The 20616-nt window shown below is 36.7% G+C and overlaps 2 protein-coding genes across 2 annotated transcripts; one reads left to right on the top strand and one right to left on the bottom strand.

The window, feature by feature from the left end:
* Positions 1-1103: 1103 nt before the first annotated feature.
* Positions 1104-9999, top strand: CIBAR1 (CBY1 interacting BAR domain containing 1). The gene is made up of 9 exons (XM_058175051.1): positions 1104-1193; positions 2897-3131; positions 3632-3700; positions 5129-5230; positions 5584-5589; positions 7027-7131; positions 7967-8080; positions 9117-9236; positions 9863-9999. The coding sequence occupies exons 1-9, from the start codon at positions 1162-1164 to the stop codon at positions 9950-9952; spliced, it is 873 nt and encodes a 290-aa protein (XP_058031034.1). The 5' UTR covers positions 1104-1161; the 3' UTR covers positions 9953-9999.
* A 117-nt stretch (positions 10000-10116) lies between these two features.
* On the bottom strand, positions 10117-18785 carry RBM12B (RNA binding motif protein 12B). Its single transcript, XM_058175050.1, has 3 exons — positions 18462-18785; positions 15860-15900; positions 10117-15311 (listed from the first exon to the last, which is right to left on the bottom strand). The coding sequence occupies exon 3, from the start codon at positions 15281-15283 to the stop codon at positions 12950-12952; it is 2334 nt and encodes a 777-aa protein (XP_058031033.1). The 5' UTR covers positions 15284-15311; positions 15860-15900; positions 18462-18785; the 3' UTR covers positions 10117-12949.
* Positions 18786-20616: the final 1831 nt, after the last annotated feature.

Here is a 20616-nt window from a genome sequence, read left to right as displayed (position 1 = left end):
CGCCGAACTGATTTTCTGAGGAAGCCAGCAAAGCTTGCAAATGGAAATCACATGATCGTGGGACACTTTGCAATGGTTTCTGACTACCAACAGGTTGCCAAGCACCAGAAATACAGGCATGTGACCAAGGTGGCACAATATTTTACAATGGCTAGAAGTGTTCGTAAAGCACCCATTCTAAGGCCATTGTAACTGCGAACAGTTAAAGATCATAAGTCATGGACTATAACATTATAGATCATTCCCTGGTTATAGCATGAAGCTAATCACCTCCTGCGCTAATTTTTGAATGGTATCATTCAATGTTTATCATGAATAATAAAGATAGGATTCTCTGCCATTCATTCACTTAACTTCTCTTTCAGTGTATAATGGTGGGAAGTGAAGAGTAACATCTCCAAGGAATTACTGAGGACTACTAAAACTTCTCTAAAGTATCTCTTCCATTTGCTTTTGCAGCTTTCAACTAGAAACCACTTAATTCATACATAGTACAAACCTTGGCTACCCTTATCATGGTCTCTTTTGCCATTTCTTCACATTCCCACGTTTACTGGGCAGCAGCCATTCCTGCAGATGTTGAAAATAAATGGCATTTCTTTCTCCACTTTCCCACAGTGGGAAGGAGATAGATTTATTCAGCCTTTATTTATCCAATACTCTTGAACTCCCAGGAGAAAAAAAACACCAGATGTTTAAATCGACAAGGAAAATGAGGCTGGAGTTCCCATCAGGTCTCCCTGGGAAAATCCCAAAATATAAGGCTGCCATATCTAAGCTGCAAAAAAACAAAACAAAAAAACAGTTCAGAGGGAAGTAAAGAGTTTTCCTATCATTTTACTGCCACTTAGGGAACCGCTGATTTAGTGCATCGGAGATGGGTTATCCAGAAATGCAAATAATGTGTCAGCAAGGAGAGAATGTAAAGAATCATCCCCGACTCTGCTAAAGATTGTGGAAGGAAGGGGGGGAAAAACAGCAACCGGGATGACTCGAACGCCTCCAATCGCCCATTCTTTTGAAAAGCAAAGAGCAGCATCGCATCAGCCGCCGGGTGGGCGGTGCTTGGCTTCCAGGGCAACCGGAGAGAAGCGAAGCGCATGCGCACACCATCCACTTTCTCCCAACCGTCAGCGGCGGCTGCGGTCGGTGACGATCGCCATGTTGATGCTGGGCAGAGGGCTGGATGCCAGGTAACGGGTCGCGGAGAGGCTTCCGGTCTGCAGGAGCCCGCTCGGGTGCCACGCTCCCTGGCGTGGGGTGTGTGCTTGCTCCGGAAGGGAGGGTAGCGTTGTACGGGTACGGTGGGGGCTGACCCGCCCCGTCGAAGGAGAAGAGGGGGCTTGGGTTTGGCTTCCGGAAGAAAAGGTCTGTCAGCTTTTAAAAGCACCCTTCCTCATCTCGATCAGGGCTTATGGGAATGGTAGTCCAGCGCATGCTTTAGGGCAGGGATAGGGAACTATGGCCCTTTTATGACTTGTGGACTTCAACTCCCAGAATTCCTGACCCAGGACTTGCTGGCACAGGATTTCTGGGAGTTGAAGTCCACAAGTCATAAAAGGACCATAGCTCCCTATCCCTGGTTTAGGATTTTGGCGGGAGTGCTGGAGACTGTATCGGCATCCTCGCTCTGATCCTGAAAGGAAAGAGGCGCGCGAGGCCCTCAGAAGTAGCGTTCCCTCCTCCTTTCCCATCCCCCAGGTCTATCAGCGGCGTGGCAGCGCGCTCGGGGACTCTCCTTATGGGCGAGAAACGGCCGCGTCCCCTCATTCAAGCGCCCCCGGCTTCTCTCCCTGGGCACAAAAGCCGTTGGGATCGATTTTTGACCAATGAACTGAAAGCCGCCTTACTGTGTCCCTCTCATATATTAAAAGGGCGAGCGAGAGGAGACGTTTGCCTTTCGGACAGGACTTCAAGAAACTGGTCACGTATGGTCGCGTTAGGTTTTCCTTAGCAAAACGATGTGATAAACTAAGGGGATTATGTCCCTTGCCTTTTATACATACTTGCCTACTGCAGAGAAGTATTATTTATTCTCTATGATGTGTTCGACTAATGAGTTGCTTTTCTTAAAAGCAGTTGCTTTCATGTAGGTATAACTTCCTATCCATCCATCCATCTTTGTATGTCCCTTGCCTTTTGCAAGCCACTACTGCAGGGAAGTATTATTTATTCTCTAATGTGTTTAACTGAGTTGCTTTTCCTAAAAGCAGTTGCTTTCATGTAGGTATAACTTACTTATTTACATTTATTATAGCCAGCAACTCCCCTCCACTTCAGGCAGCATACAGATACAAAACAATAGAGTTAAAAACATGCAATCCCGCAGACAGTCCAGATTAAAACAATGAACTAAACCAGGGCCTGCATTAACAGCTGAATCCCAGGACTAATACCGAATCCTCTCTTAAATGCTTTGTGAAGGCTGGGAGAATGCAGTATAGTTTGATAGCCTATATATGCTATTCTAGCAAAACTAGGTGGTTTTCAGGAAGCTCCACAACAGAACCACATAAAAAAAAGAGAGCGCCTCCTAGTGCCTCACAAGAAATACTACTTTGCTGACCAGCTTTAAGCTCCCTTGCCTGCTGAATAGCCAAGTTAGCAGCCAGTTGAGGCCTAGGGAATCCCAAGGGGCAGAGGAAGCAGGTCAGCAGAAGCATACTGAGGGCAGTTGCAGTCTATAGGCCAAGTCTTATTTCCCATCTAGTTACCCAAGGTGATCAAGATTTATCTGTATAGGTTCGATTTTCTATTCAGATTTAATGGACACTCAGGTCTAACAAATGCTGCTTTCCCCCAAGTCTGTTGAAAGTTTGCTGGTATTGTTGGATGTGCTTATAATTCTCAACACTATCCTTTGCCTTTATTAATTTAACTCTTCTTTTTTAAATAGGGATAACCAGACCAAGCAAATACGGGAAGCTGTTTCAAATGTGGAAAAACATTTTGGTGAATTATGCCAAATATTTGCAGCATATGTACGAAAAACTGCCAGGCTACGAGACAAAGCAGACCTCTTAGTAAATGAGATACATGCTTATGCAGCTACAGAAACACCAAATTTAAAACTTGGATTGAAAAATTTTGCAGATGAGTTTTCCAAGCTTCAGGATTATCGCCAAGCAGAGGTATAAATTTACATTCATGCATTTTCTTATGTCAGTACTCAAATTTTGAGTGTTTGCATGTTATGACCATGATAACAAATGAATTACAATTAAGTTATTGGAATCCAATACCATACAGTGAAACTTAGCCATAAACAGAACTTTCAATCTTTTGGTAATTTCTGATGTAGTCCCTCTGATTCGTTTCAGAATAAATTTTCAGAGAGAATTAAACCTTTTTCAGTATATTAAGATACCCTAGTAAGGGTTTGTGGGTTTAAGTTGCAGTTGAATGTAATCTTTCACTTTACAAGATGATTAGCAAATTAATAATTGTATTTTAAACTAAATGATGAGCATGCTAATAAACATGTCATTAGATTTCTTTATTTCAGAACAAGGTTCTTTTTTCCTGTGCTATTTCCTTCTTGATTATTTTCTATATTTCAGATACACTGAAAGTAATGGGAATTTATGCAATGAAAAATTCTAGAATGATTCATCATGACCTCTTTTTATAGGTGGAAAGACTTGAGGCTAAAGTTGTTGAACCTCTGAAATGTTATGGGACCATCATAAAACTTAAAAGAGTATGTGACAGACTTTATTTCCCTTTTCATGTTTTAAGGTACAGGTAGTCCTCGATTTACGACCACAATAGAGCCCAAAATTTCTGTTGAGACATTCATTAAGTAAATTTTGCCTCATTTTACAACCTTTCTTGCCACAGTTGTTAAATGAATCACTATTGTTAAATTAGTGACATGGTTGTTAAGTGAATCTGGCTTTCCCCCACTGATAGCATGATTCTGGGACACTGTAACTATCACAAATATGAGTCAGTTGTCAAGTGTCAGAATTTTGATTGCATGACCATGGAGATGCTGTAATGGTTATAAGTGTAAAAAACAGTCATAAGACACTTTTTTCAGTGTAGTTGTAACTTTGATCGGTCACTAAATGAACAGATGTAAATCGAGAACCATCTGTACTTCTTCTCTAAGAACCTGGTGTTTCTAGTCTTTCTTAATTCAAATAATCAAATTGTAAAATCTATAAAAGGCCATGTATTTAAAATTCTGCATGTTTGGATATTGAAAACTGCCAATATCCGGGAAAACTTCGAAATTCAAAAACACCTATTTACACAAAAATACATTTAACACAGGAAGCATATATATATAAAATCAATTTAATTTGTTCATCCAAACCTTTGTATAAATATACTGAATATTAAATCAAAAAAGTTTTTAATATTTCAGTATTTTCTGTTATATACTGTTGCATGGGGATCTTGGAAAAAATAGATAACATAGACTTGCCAGTTTGTTTGCATGACAAAGAGAGGGTTGGGGCTGCATTCATGAGTAAAAAGGCTTATTCATATTTTGTCTTATTAAATCAAAACCTGGATGGAATAAAGTAAGTGTTTTCTTACAAAAATTGTTCCTACAAATTGCAGCAGCTATTCAAATGCAGTTGCTTTAAAGTGGGATAAAGTCCCATGAAGTTTATGTGTCAGTACCTTGCAGATCAGAAGCAATAGGCCTCTAGATCAGACTAGTCATTTTATGGCTCATAGGCCACATCTGGCCCTTTGGTTGTCCGTCTGGCCATCGGCAAGGCATTAGCATCAGTGGGGCAATGTGGGGGTGGCCCTCCGTAACAATTTCTCCAGTTTCTCATGTGGCCCTTTGGGGAAAATGGCCCCTTGCTCACCCCTGCTCTAGAAATCAATAGCTGAAGATCCAGTTATGATAAATGGCTGTTTCCCTCATCTGATGTCCAAGACTTTGGAAAACAGGATGCTGGAAAAACAAAAGGTACCTAGTCATTCACCCTAAAACAATTAAAAAAAATTGGGGAAAATACTTTATCGAAAAGCAATGACCTCAACCTCTCTCGTTATCATTTAATTAATAGCCTAAGCAATGCCTTAGAATGCCACAAAAATTTAAATAATTAGAAACCTCTTTTTAAAAAACATAGTTTTTGAAATCCCTACAATATGTTTGCAGGAGGATCTCAAAGTAACTTTAACAGCGAAGAACAGAGAAGCAAAACAATTATCTCAACTGGAGAGGACCCGTCAACGAAATCCATCTGATCGGCATATTATTGTATCCTTTGCACACATACTTATTTAAAACTATGTGCAATTGTTAAACTATTGAAAAAGATGGGTGTGTGTAAAAAATCAAATACAATTTCTTTTACATTCTGTTTTCCTAAAATTCCTTAGTTGACAAGCAGCTACATTGATTATCCAGCAATTAAAAGTAATTACTTGCTTATGGGATTCACTTTCTTTGCTCCCTAATTTGTTAGTTTCAAGATTTACTAAAACCCAAAAGTTATCAATAATTTCTGTCTTGAGGAGTTGTTATACTGAAAGAATTGTTTAAATATCAGAAATGCTGCTGTAGTATTTTCTATAACTTAGAACATATTCCTTTATTGTTAACACCTTCAGTCGCAGGTAAGTCTTCCATCTGAAACAATAGCATAAGATCTATTGATAATTATGTTTTTTGTATTTATAATTGTTCCACCAATAAGATAAAAATAAGTTATATATACCTACATATACATATATAGATCAGTAGTAGTAGATATTCTTTAAAGATATCTTTAAAAGGCAAAAGTTTGGTAGCATGTTTTCTTACTAATATACATTATTAAAATTCATGTTAGCTAAATTGATTTTTTTATTAAAGTTAATGACTAGTTTTGGCATAAAATATATTGCATAGCTAATTTAATTAGGTATACAAGAGATCCAAACTGCTGTACATCTTCATATTACTCTACAGAATTTGGTCACATATAAAGAAATATAATCATTTAAGTCCTAATGTAATATTTGTAAATAAAACTGATTAGAATGACCAGGGTTAAGAGTAAACAGTTCATGGTCAGTTTCAGTGGCTCGTTCATCGCATGGGCACTATATAGATTTAAATGGAATGTTCTTATGGTATTTTAATTTTTATTTTTATTTTTTTTTATTTCCTAAGGATATAAAGATGGGGTATTTAGTATAAATAAAAATAATTAAACATTAAATAAACTCAAAATACTAAGAAAAATATTATTTCTAGTTAAAAACTACTACAGCAGCAAATCAGCTTAACGTCCATAAAGTCTTTGAAATAAGTTTTAGGAATGAAAGACTGAAAGAATAGTACTTTATCAGCATATCTATTGCAAATGTTTCCAGTAAATATTTCTAAGTTACAGGTGAGAAAAATAGAAACATTTTCCCTTAGATCTTAGACATCTTTAGAAACATTTTTCCAAGGATCCTAAAGCTACAGCTGGCTCATGGGAAAACTGAGTCCCACTTCCAGTAGGGATTTATGGTTAATGAATACTTTTAATGCTCAGAAGAGCTTAAAAGGTTACCGTTTTAAAAAGGCTGTTCCTAGTTCAGTTTGACTGCTTAATGATTTCCCCAATAGAGCATACTTAATTTGATTAAGAAATCAAGCTTTTCCAATTATGAGGGTGGAGGTTCATTCTCCAAGCTTGTGGGTTGGTTTCGAAACATTTCGTTATCAGGCTCATCCTACACCCGAGCTAGATATTCACCACTTTTCCAATTCTGCTAATGCTGAATATGTGACAATATACTAGTGTAGGTCCACTAGAAATTTTTTTGCAATCACTGCTGTCTACAACATCTTTTACACTTACCATATAGTTACCTAAAACAGCAATGAAACATTTTTAGAGTTGTATTTTCTATAAGGTTTATAGTACTTTCCAAATTGTGGAAAATACATAATTTATTTAGAGTATCCTATCTAGGGGCTATAGATACAGCAGTATGCTTTCTCAGGCAGTTTATCTAATATTTTTTAGAATAGAACATTGGAAAACATCTGTTGTAGGAAAAAATCATTTTATTTTGAAGGCTGAAAGTGAATTACAGAGAGCCTCTCTGGATGCAACTAGAACAAGTCGGCAGTTGGAGGAAACAATTGATAATTTTGAAAAACAAAAAATAAAAGATATTAAGGTAAGTATGTAATTCTGGAACAAAGCAATATAGATAGTGGGGTTTGCAGACTGTTTCTGAAATGGGAACAAATCTCTCAACACATTTAATGAACTTGCAAATGAGTGAGCCAAGTTGGTTAGCCTCCATGTGAGGACCCTAGAAAGGATATAATTCCTGGTTTATTTTTAAAATTGGCATGTTCAAGTTTAGTAACAGAATTCAAATTACGTTCACTAAATAATTAAAACTGGCAGTTTTTAAACAATCATAGTGCATGTCAGTTTAGCCCCAACAAATTGCTGCTTCTGTTAAAATACCTCATTTATAGTGAAGAAAAACACTGCTCAGATTTATTACTGAATTTGATACTAAAATTACAGAATCAGTGCAATTAGTATTTGAATAGATTAACATTAAAATGTATTAATTCTAAGGAGCAAGCAGTTCCTTTAGTAAATAAATGAAATCGGAACTCAGTACTTAACACTGAGCCAGATACTACGATAAATGGAAAAAAATAATGCTCAGATGGTTCATGCTGTTACATTTTACATAAGAAACCTTCAAACGAAATGTGGAAGAACTTCCCAGTTGAAGTCAGGAAAGAACAAGTATTCTAGTCAAGTGTTCAAGAATAAGTTGTGGCTGCACTGATTTCTTTTAGACAGATACTAGTCAGCCTGTACAAAAAGCACCAATTATACAAAGACTGTTACAAACTGTAAATTGAACATTCATTTTTTTTCCAAGCATAGTGAAGTTTTCTAATTTTGATGATGGGTCAATTATTGCCACAACTGTCATAAATCAAGATAGATAAATGTATATATAATATTCTACCCTTTATTTTTAGAACATACTTTCAGAATTCATTACAATTGAAATGTTATTTCATGGAAAAGCCTTAGAAATTTATACTGCTGCATTTCAAAATATACAAAATATTGATGAGAATGAAGATTTAGAGGTAAGAACCAAATGCATCTTTGGTAAAGTTGTAGTCTGTTGGTTTTGTAATGTATTAGTTTTAAAAGTTAGCTGTTGCAAAATAATTTAGTGTTTAAACATTTTATTAGATAATTGAATATATTTAAAAATGTATATGCTTCTATTCAACATAAACAAAAACCTCAAGGAATAATTATGGTCTACATATTTTAAAGCAGACAAAGTATTAGATTGAATAAGCAACAGGAAGGTTTTCCATTCTTGCTCATTTCTGTCCGTAAACAGAGATGCAATTTATTAAATCTATTTTATCAAATAAATAGATTTGGTGATAGGAAGCAATAGATTTATACTTACTCTGTCTTCCTAATTTCAACTTTTTAAAAGTGTAAATGTGCCCCCCTAAATTGTATGAGAAGGAAAGTGTTGAAATAATTTTTGCCAATTTAAGTATTAGCCAGGTGTTGCAAAAAAATAAGTTTTTTTGCAACATGGAAGGCAAGTAAATAAGCCTATTTAACCTAATTTGCAGAAATTCTTCTGCATCTAGAATTTGGGATATAACAAGCCAGACATAGGCAACATAAATTCAGCCAAAACTTCTTTAACTCTTTTTAATAATTTAAAACGAAATGACTTTCAAAAAATAGGTTTCTAGTTTTTCTCTTCAGTACTGAAGAGATAAAGGAAACTTCAGTCACACAAACTCTCCTGCTTGACATGCACATACTAACCAATATTCAGATTTTGGATTGATGTTCATCTCTGGAAACATTTGCATTTTCAGAAGAGATGAGGAGCTGGTATTATTTAGCTTCCTCTTTTTGAAGCTATTTACAGTACATCTAGAATCTTTACTACTTTGATTTACACCAGTCTGGTCATATTAAAATTAAAATACTGGGAGTATCCAAGAAATTATGCGTTGAAGTGATGTTTATATCACTTAAATCAGCGTAGTACTTAGGTAATCATAACTTCCTGAGAAATACTGTGCCTCAGAATTGCTGCATGCATTCCAAATCTCACTATCAACATTTAAGTTTTATTAACAGGTATTTCGGAGTTCACTTTATCCACCAGAACATCAAACCCGTTTGGATATTGTTCGTGCAAATTCTAAATCTCCCCTTCAGAGAACTGGTTCTTCCAGAACTTGTACTGGAATAGTTCAGGTAAAAAAAAGATTTTGAATGTTTTTGTTACTAAGTGCTACAAATCTTTTAATATAATCTTTCCAAATAATTATCATCTCTAACTATAAATCTATTTGATATCAAATTGTTTGAATGCCTGCTTTACTTGCCAATTCAGTAAAGTTAAAAATGAATTTATAAAACCTTTTATTTCTAACAGCGAATACATACATTCAGTTGTATAAATCATTTATGAAATATTACACATATTCAGATGTATAAATCATTTATGAAAACCTTATTAGGGATAATAGTGGAACTTGTTTTAAAGGGCTTTTTAGTACCATTTTCAAATATTGAGGCTAGCATTTGTAATATAGCTGTGTGTAAAATAGAACGTTTTGGACTAAAAACAGATTTTTAAATTTAAAAACATGCACTAATTTATTTTTGCATCTTACATGTATTTGTTTAATTTGGAAAATCTGGCTGACAATACTTACATTTGTAAGCCATTAAATATAATTCAGAAAGATAGTTGATGTGTAGGATAGTCTGTCAACAATGAATCCTTACATACAAAAGAATACTTTACAAAAATGTTTTTCTTTCTCTAATGAATGCTTTTCAGTTGTTCTCAAACAGCTTGTGTTCTTTGGCAGCAGATTGCTAGGAATCGCCTTAAGGAGGAAGAGGCAGAGGAAGAAGAAGAGGAGGAAGATGAAGAATCAGAAACCACTAAGGAGGAAAGATAGCTTTTGCCACAAAGCATTCCTCAGATTAAAAATACTAATTGTATTTACATTTCATGTTAAGACATTATAAGGACAGCCATTAAAATTACTGCAAAAAAATGCATTTTTTGACCACCTTATGATCTCTTAATAGTATAATATATACAAAAAGTTGCTAAAATTGAGATATTTTTTAAAAAATCACCTGAAAGGATTCACCAAGTTTCCTGGTTTCTTTGCTTTTCAAAACAGATATTCCCATTGATTATCTACTAAGACAGGGAATGAGGTATATGTTCATATTTATTAAACAATATAAGCAGTCATCCCCTTGTAACCAAATAAAATTACTTTTATAAATTCCTTTGATGTATTATAGAATCCATCCAGTCAAAACATCTAAATTTGCTTTGGCCTGTATACAATGCTATAATTCTAAAAAATGTACAGGTAGTTCTCAGCTTACAACTACAATTGAGCCCAAAATTCTGTTGATAAACAAGACAATTGACTTGTCTCATTTTATTTTTTCCCCCACAGTTAAGTGAATCACTGCAGTTGTTAAGTGAAGCATGCAGTCATTAAGCGAATCTGGCTTCCTCCATTGACTGTTGAGAGCTGGTTGGAAAGGTTATAAATGGTGATCACATTATCCCGGGTCAGTGTAACTGTCAACTCCACACCAAGTTACCATGTGTCCATTGGGATGCTGTAGTGGTTGTAAGAGTGAAAACTAGTCATGTCACTTTTCAGTGCCATTATAACCTTGGTCACTAAACAAATGGTTGTAAGTTGAAAACAAGTTATATCAGAAGGATCTTGAGCGTTAATTATTTCCAGCCCTATCTTCCAGCATGCGGTATAACTGGAAAACTGTCAGTGAAGCCTGAATATAATTTTCTCTGCCCATCCTTAGCCAAATTCTTCCCCAGAATCTAGTCTTTGGTGTTTAACTGAATAATCATATTTGCAACAAAAGTGTGAGTCAGTATTAAATGGTTTACCTTTCAGCATTTTATAGTATAGCTTTTAAGTTTTTAGTCAAAATTCACATGACTTTAGAAGAAAAATTGTATTTAATTTTTTTCTCATTTTATAATTAGAATTCACACATTTATTATGTATTAGCGATATTCTAATCCATTCTATTTAATTGTAGGCTATTATATATTTTAAAAATAAAAAATGCTTTAAAAACATTAAATATTTATATCCTGTCTTAGTGATTCTGAAACTAAAGCCCATAGCACGATGTTTTTAAACTGTACAAAACGCTAAGTTTAAAACCAAAGAGAATAAGCCTTTAACTTCCATCAACTTTAATTAAAATGCAAATGTGCAAAAACCTAAAACTGAACCATAATCTCTTTACCGCAGTAACTTAAGATCAATTTACACTGTACAATAGTGCTAAGATTATTATCCTGGAATACGCTTGCAAATCAATGTATGACAAACTGCGTATCCATGCTGAAAAAAAGCAGTTTTCTTAACTAATCATACTTGAAAAACATTTCCCTGGCTCAGCTAATTAGAGTAATAAATACTGCAAAGATATGTTGACTCACTTTTATGCATGTCAAACACTATCTTTAAGAGAAAAACATAATTACTCAGAAGAAATGTGGTATATGAAATAAGATAGGTTGAGTGTCATCCTGACATCCCATATATAAGTGTTCAACATTGCCTTTCACAATCTGATTAATACCCTCCAGATTGTTTAATTTCCAAGCAAAGTAGTTGACTAAATTTGATGAAGATTGTAGTTTAATACATTTGGAAGATAGTTGGGAAAGTCTTGCATAATGTATACAAAGCCAAAGTAATGTTAAAATGATGCTGCAGCTGCAAGTACCCAAGATAAGAAAAAATGCCTTTACAATGCACATAGATCAACTTCAAAATGTTTCTGGAGTTGTTTTAAATACTGGATACTTTTCAGATGTCGTTTCCTTTTTCTCCCTACCACGATACTTAAAAGAATGTGTTAAATATATAGTGTTATGTACTATATCCATGATGGTAAACATAAGGCACACGTGCCTAAAGTGGCATGCGAAGCCATGTCGCTCGGCACACATAGCCTTGCCTGTTTGTCTTTGGGTTTTCTGACACACATGCACACATGACCTTCAGCTGTTGTTCATGCGTATGGCAATACCAAAAACTGGGGTGCCCATGCGTGCCGGCCAGCTGATGGTCAGGTGCACATGTGCGCTAGAACCCAGAAGTTTGGCTTTTCCAGAGCGTGGCCCCATTTCAATGCAACCTTTTCGACACTTGGTCCCAAAAAGGTTCGCCATCACTGTACTATACAGTGTATGCTACCCAAGGATAATACTATTGCCAAATTAATAGAAAATCTAAACATGAAACAAAATTGTAGGGGTATACAGATATCACAGTAAGTTGCATTCTTTAGACAATATTATGCAATATTTTAAAATTGTACCTGCTCCTATAAAACTTTATAAAATCATTACCTATGTTCACATATGCCCAATATAAAACATTAGAATTGTAAGATATTACTGCTATGAATAAGCAATGCATCAATGACCCATCCACATATTTCAGTGCATGTACTTTTATTTTAAAAGAAAGGCTGAGCTGACAATAACAAAACCATTCAAGCTATCACTGAGAATTAACAATGGACAAGAATCCTATGGGTTTAAGTTAATATATACAAGGATGACACAACCTATGCTTTTGAACAATTCTGAAAATACAATGTTTTACATCAAACCATATTTAGATAAACTGCAAATATACATGCAGCAGAGGGATGAAATACAAGTCAAGTTTCATAATTCAGCTATGCATATTTTAAAGATAACTTGGCAGAACTATGAGGTTGAGCCATTATTTTAAAAAAATTAATTAAAATTGCTGCAATTTAAAAATTAAACGCAATGCTTTATGCTTAACCTTTTGGGGTTTCTTCATTTTCCAAGTAAAAAATTGTGAATTATAATGAAATAATACTGTATATTTATTCTACCTCATTTTCATCTATACCAAGGTTAATCTAACTTTGCGCTGGCCAATTGGCCTATCGTTCAGTTCATTAATAGCAGCCTCTGCCTCTTTGTAATTTATTAGAGCAATGATTGCTTCACCAGAAAACATTCCATATTCATTGTGCTGAACAGAAAGAGATTCTGGTATAATTTTATAGCCATGGAAAAAATCCAGAATTTCATTAGGAGAAGCTCGAAATGGTATATTTTTTAATTTGATCAATGTTACAGAATCTGAGCCACCACCAAAGTTAGAATCGGGCGCAAAGCGCCTATCAGAAAAATTTCCAGGAATATCATCACCAAATTCTTTAAATTGGGGAGGACCTCTATCAGATGAGCAGATAAAATCATCAGACAGGCTTCTATAGTCACCTTCCTGCACAGAGGGTCCTTGTGAATCAACAGAGTAAAAGTTTTCATCTCTTTCATGACTATGGTGAAACCCTTGCATCTTTTCATTAGATGCTGATGAAATATTTATACCAAACTCTTGCATTTGCTCCTCGGGTATACATCTTAAGAGTACCTCTGTCCCCAAAAAGCATCGGCGATTTAAGCTTTCAGCTTTTCGGGCCTGATTTTCTGTCCTGAATTTAACTAGTGCTTCTCCCAGTCCAACTCCTTTGTCATCATAAAGCAAATAAATGTCATTGTCATCAATGTTAAATCCTGCAAAGAATTTTTGTACTTCAACATTTGTCACATCAAATGGAAAATTTCTTACATACACACATGTCTTTGAGCCAGGGTAGCCATCTTGATTATTTTTATCCTTTACATGGCGATGTCCTTCTGGTGATCTTTTAACTTCAGAAGACCCAATTGCTTCTTGCACTCTTCTTTTGGAAACAGGGAAAATGTAAACTTGTCGTCCAAAAAGTTCAAGCTTGTGATAAGTCAGTGATGCTCTATATGCTTCTTCTGATCTGAGTGTAATAATCGCATCTTTGTTTCTTGCCTTATAATGAGCTTTTAGAAAAATAATGTCCTTGTTCATTAAACTTATCTCCTCAAAGAACACCCGCAAATCCTTCTTTTTAACAGCAGCAGAAAGATTTTTAAGATATATGTAATATTCCTTGCTCTGAGGTGAATGGGACTGGCTTGGAGCAGAGAAAGGTGAATGAGAGTGGGTTTTAACCCTCCTTGGAGACCTTGAATGGGTACTTGCTGTGATCCTCCTTGGAGAATGTGAATGCATAGGTTCCATGACCCTCCGTGGTGGTGACTTTGAACCATTGCGTGCTGTGACCCTCCGTGGAGGAGATCTTGAGCCAGTGTGTGCCATATCCCTGTGAGGAGATCTTGAAAAGGCATGTGCCATACCCATTTGTGAAGGAGATTTTGAATAACCTCCTTCCGTAATCCTCCATGAAGGAGACCTTGAATTAACCTGTGATACTACTCTACGTGGTGGAGTTCGTGGTGGAGTTCTGGATCGGGTACGTTTCCTTGAAGACAAATAGCTTGGCTCTTTTTTTGGATGCTCTGTGTTTGAAAAATATTGTCCTTTATTTAAATTATGTTGAAAGTGGAAAGAATTATCTATCTCCTCTTCTATTCTACCACCATACTTAATCCATGTTCCTTCACTGGAGGGACGTACTTCTATAAACCGTGAACCCATATAATTCCTATCCCGTTGCAGTCCTTTCATGGCATCACTTAATGTAGCAAATTTGACCAAACCATCTCCATTGATTCGACCATTGGCTTTTAACATAAGTATCTTCTCCACTTGTAATCCAGAAAAGAAATTGAACACATCATCTTCTGTTGAAGAATAAGGCATACCACGTATGAATAAATATAACCTATCAGATTTAGATGCTTCTTTCCTAGGCTGGTTAAAATTTGATTTTGAAAAATTTATATTACTGTTTCGAGAGCCACTAGAATGAAATTCATCCTCCAAAGGAACTCTGGAATCATGGCTAGATTTACCAATTCCCTTTTTAATGACTTGAACTATATTTGAAACGTTTCCAACATCAGGTGTTCCAGAATTCTTAGGACCTGTCCGCCTATGACCTCCTCCTCTTCCACCACGATCAAATCTTTTCCTATTAATTTCTATTATGCTCTGCATTTCTGTCTTGCTACTAAGAAAGAACTGTATACGTGAATCCTTGATAAATCCTCCTGAATAGCTCATTGCTTGTCTGGCATCTTCATCTGTTGCAAATATAATAAAAGCTTCCCCCTTTTCTCCTCCAATAATATGTACACCTCCATCAGGAATATTCAATCCTGAGAAGAAACGACGAATATCTGCAGAACCCGCAACAAGAGGAAGTCCCTGTAAACGGATGACTACAGCCATTTTGAGCTCAACCCACAGCAATAATCACCTGTGGACAAAAAGGCATACATAACAAGCCTTTAGTATACTGGAAGAATGCTAGGCCTACACTACACCACTTAAAACAAAACAAAAATCCTGACGTTATTGAAAGAATAATGCCTACATTTCAAATCATACAACCTAATTTAATCTGAATGTTTATAAACACTGGCCAGTCTGAAATAAGTGTACAGTTCCCAATAATAATCTCAATCATAAAAGCACCAATGTCATTCATAAAATCTATGATGAAAGCTATCAAAGCTTTCACAGCATCTTATAAAATCCAGTGAAAGAACATCTTGTTTTCCATTATCTGATATCCTGAATAACTTTGATCAAAAAGATGTCATATCACTTCCAAGCAATAATAAAGTTTAAGCATTTTCTGTCAGGCCGGCTCATCTCATAAAGAAGTAAATTCAGTAACTTTTTCTCCATGTTTATTCTTTCCTATGATTACACAGCCAACTGCACATCTTCCTTTGCAGTCATCAGCTTGGAAAAAAAGCCATCAAATCTGACAAAACAAATATCAAGCTTTCAGAAGCTTACCTGGTTCTTCTTGGAAGGCCTGATAAAGGCTGTGAAATCAACTGTGGAAAGAAAATGAAACAAAATTAATGGCCAAGAAGCAGATTTACATTTTAAGCCACATTCAGTGGGATATCCAGAACCATGGTGAACATTAACAACCCAGTAAGAAATAAAAAATAAGTGGTTCCGTTCCTTTCCTATTCCAGAGACATACCAAAAAAAAACAGGATTTGTGAATTTCAATTGTATATCTTGTTTACACATGTTTTGAGAGAGGTTCATTATACTCTCTACTTAAACTGATGTCAGCAACAGTGATATTAGATTGATCTTCAAAATTTTGATATAGGTAAAAAAAATCTGATTAAAAGTATCATTTTCCTCAATGTCCTCAGTCCTTGAAAGTTCCACATTAAAAGGTAAGTGTCCAGTTCTTCTAACATGCTTTTTCTTTTAAAAAAATATAGCAGAATGTTCATCAAAAATTGAATAAGTGACCAAATTAATGAAACATGCACAACTTCAGAAATTCCAGGAAAGCATATTGATGATATACCAATTTCCCCATAATGCTTGCTGTGCCAATATAATCCAGAGAAATCCAGTATGTTGGAATAACTTTGAATTTAGAAGATAAGTACCATACCTTGCAAAGGTAGAAGTGTATGTGTAATGACTATATGCAGAAATAGATTTATACAGCATTTTAATATCCATATTGCACAAGTTCGCAAAAAAGGAAATAACATAAAAAGTACAGTTCAAACCTATATAATCTTAGAGAAGTAAGGTCCCACTAAACTTATCAAAGTCCACTTACAAATGTACACAGTACTGCAGTTTCAGTATCAAAAACCTATTACAATATCAAATATATGGAAGGAAATATGTTCATATTTCCAGAATACCAGAACCCAAATCAGATACCTGATGTACAAAAAAGTTTTAAGACTGTAAACAATTATGAAATATACTAAACATTCATATGTCATTAAGCTTAGAACCAAACTTTCTCCACATCCTACAAAAGTATGACACATCCATCTTTCCTTTTAAAGACCTTACATACTTTGTAAGGTCCAATCCATAAGTAGTTTCTACATTTCACTGAAAACAATGGCAACTAATCTAGGGACATGAATAACTTGTTCAAAAAGCTTACATCAACAATTTATAGCTTCCATGCAATGCTAGCTAGCCAACTACAACCAGTACTAACAGTATTGGGTAGCTCAGTTTTTCCCCTGAACACAAATGAATAATAAACAACTAGATTCAACAAAGAAAGATTGATAGCATTATATCCTGTCCTTTATTTCCAAGAGGTCTATGAAAAAGCAATGAAAAAGCCTTCAGCAATCCCAACCGAAGTAAAATTAACAATTATTAAAATTTCAATTCCTGATTGTCAAGTAAACCAAAAATCTCGTAACAAGAGGAGAAAAAACATATCAAACAAGGAATTCAGTAATTCAGCACAACTTATTTCTGAGCAGATACAACGATACCGTTAGTAAGCTTTAAAACACCTTCTAAAAACCAACTGATTACTGTAGTTAACCACATAGAAAAAAGAAAAACACCTTCAACAGTCTATGGACCAGTTCATATTATACAATTCCACACAGAGGATGAGTAACAGATGAAATGGTTTATGTTTTTGCAGTTAAAATATACGCTCTGTAGTTCGTATGTGAATTTGAGCAAGCAAGCATTGATTCCTGTTAAAACAGGCACATTCATTCCTATCCATTCAATGACTACTGCTGGAGTAGTGGCTGGTTGAACTTTTTTTCCCAGGAAGGTAGTTGCAAAGATGTATTCCTCCTAGAGAATGCAGAGTGTAGCAGAGCTCTGGAATATGAGGCATGATTTCCGTGATTGTAATCCTGGTAGAAAAATAAATTGCAAAAAGACCAGGTGGGGTGAAAAAGCATGTCTTCTCTCTAGCAATGATCAATACCCATTCCTTTCCAAAGATATGTTGACTAAGATGAGATCAGAAATACACATCGTGATGGAAATCAGCCGGTGAAACAAGCTGAGACTCCGGAGTTTCTTCATCTTGTACAACGTCTACATACCAATTCAGTTTCTAGTGTCATCCAACTCATTTCCTCAGGAAAACGTTCGGAATGATTCCATGTTCTCGGGGAAAGCGCCATTAAACCAGCGAACGAAAATATAAGAACTACGAGGCCTTCCGTAGCTTGTGCCATCCTGAAACGACCTTCCGACGCAGAACCAGGGCGACCATTTCCAAGCACACCAAAGTGTCTTTCTTTCCATCCCCGTCCTAAACGGGGAAAGCATTCGCTTCCGGCGAACTGTTTAAACGCCTCAGTATTTTATCAAAACACTGAACAGCAAACGCCTCCGCATCACCGTCCCTGCAGCACGAGCTGCCCCCGGGCTGTGCCCAAACACCATTTTCCCACCTCTTTATTTACTTACACACTACCACTTGCCGGCCTCAGTCGGCCTCTCAGCTCAGAGCACGACGCGAGAACACGGGATGCGGCCTAGACGCTCCCGTCGAAAGCCAGCATCCCCACAAACACATACGCACATATACGGACACCCGTTAAGAAAGACCCGCTCGCCTTTCATTTTTACTAACCAGGCCCCTGGGAGTCGAATGAGGCCTCGAAAGAGCCTCAGCTCCGTAATTTCCCGCGGGAAAGCAGAACAGAAACCCGCGCTTGCTTTTCACAGGTTGTGAAGCAAACGCCGCAGCCTTTTCCCCTCTGCACTCGGGCGCGCCAATCTCTCCAGGCGTCCGTCAGGAAAGCGGCTGCGGGCGTCTCGCCCTCTCAAAAATTACGATGCGCCTCCCCCCCACCTTCGCTTCGACCTCCCGAAGCGAGAAAAGACCGATCCGCAATACACAAAATGGCAGCCGCGCTTCCGCTCCAGCTCCCACCTCAGCAAAGCCATCGCGCGCGACTTTCCGCGCGCATGCTCAGAGTAGTACTTTAAAAACGCACGCGCTGTGCCCCGGAAGCTCAACGTTTGGTGGGGCACGCGATGTGCCTCATCGTTTCCGATTGCCGTTAGTGCAATTTTTTTTTCACGCGTTAAAAAAAAAACGGCCAAAGTTTTGTAGAGAAAAAGGGCGGGAGGAGTGCAAATTTTATTAGCAACCCGATGGCGTGTAGAACAGTGTTTTGCATGGGACTCGGAAATTTAGCATAATATAAAGTCCATTTGGCCTCCTAGAGTTTGCTTAAATACAAACTCAGAATTTAAAAAAAAAATTATACAAGTTATTTATACAAGTAACATGTAACGATGTGGAAAACACCAGCATCATGAAAACCAAAGAGCTTTGATTTCAAATAGGTTAATGATTTCATGTGACTGATTTTTTATCTTCATTTTAATGCAGTGCTGTTCTCTATATGTCTGTGGAGATTCTCGGTCAACCAGGTCATGGTTGTCCCAAAGGTGCTTTTTCCAGAGGCAAGTGGAATTTCTGGTTTTTCTTTGAAGACATTTCGCTTCTCATCCAAGAAGCTTCATCTCTGATAAGAAGCGAAAATCTTCAAAGAAAAACCGGAAAGTCCAATTGCCTCTTGAAAAAGGACCTTTGGGACATGCTCTTCTCTGTGTTTCAATATGCAAGAAAAAATAATAATTTCATAGATATTTTTGAGCTTAAATAGTATTGTGATATATATTGATGATGGTGGTGATGATGATGTTATCCATTCAGCCATGTCTGATTCTTGGTGATTATATGGGCCAGGTCTCTCCACGTTTTCTGATCACTTGTTAAAAAAGAAAAACATTTCCAATCTTCTGTACATAACATCTAATATCCAAAGTGATGAAGCAATCAATCATGCTATTTCAAAACCAGATAGTCCTCAACTTATATTCACAGCTGGGAACTAAATTGCTAAACAATGTGCTTGCTATGTGAGTCACACCTCATTTTTCCAACCTTTTCTGACAGGGTTGTTAAGCAAATCACTGCAACTGTTAAGTGAATCATGCGGTCATTAAGTGAACCCAGCTTTCCCTATTGACGTTGCTTATCAGCTGATCGAGAAAGTCAGAAATGGCAAGCATGATAAATACATACCAGTTGTCAAATGCCCAATTTTTTACCATGTGACTATGGCAATGATGCAACAATTGAAAGTGCGAAGAATCACTTTTTGAATGCCATTGTAACTTCGAACGGCTATGAAATGAATGGTTGTAAGGGAATTCAACTCATCTGGAGGTTTCAGTGTCCAAGTGTGCAGTTACTTTTTCTAGCTGGTTGGAAAATAATTTTATATTTAAATTTATTTATAATATTACAATAAGCACTTTTATAATTTGTAAAATACATTTTTAAAATGTTTTAACAAATCAATTTTGTTGATTTTGACAGTTGCAGCAGCCTAATAGATTCAGGTTTCCGAGCATTCCATCAGCCGAGGGCCCAAGGTAGGGGTGGCGGGGTGGCGGTTATTATTAAGGAAAGCCTGGAACCGAGGGAGACCATTGTGCCTCAGATAGCTGGTTGTGAATCCCACTATGTGAAGTGGGGTCGTAGGACTCAGGTGGGCTTGTTGATCACGTACCTGGCTCCTTGCTGCGTGACAACAGCCCTTCCCGAGCTGTTGGAGTTGCTGGCCGGGTTGGCAGTTGAAACCCCTAGACTGTTGGTCATGGGGGATTTCAACTTGCCATCAAATGGCGTGGCATCCTCAACGTCTCGGGAGTTCATGGCTTCCATGACGGCCATGGATCTGACTCAATTAGTGGACGGCCCTACCCAC

The sequence above is a fragment of the Ahaetulla prasina genome, chromosome 3 (genome assembly GCF_028640845.1).
Source record: "Ahaetulla prasina isolate Xishuangbanna chromosome 3, ASM2864084v1, whole genome shotgun sequence".
In the NCBI taxonomy this organism is placed as follows: Eukaryota; Metazoa; Chordata; class Lepidosauria; order Squamata; family Colubridae; genus Ahaetulla; species Ahaetulla prasina.
The sequence above is the reverse complement of the archived record's forward strand: the minus strand, read 5'-3'. Positions and strand labels throughout refer to the sequence as shown.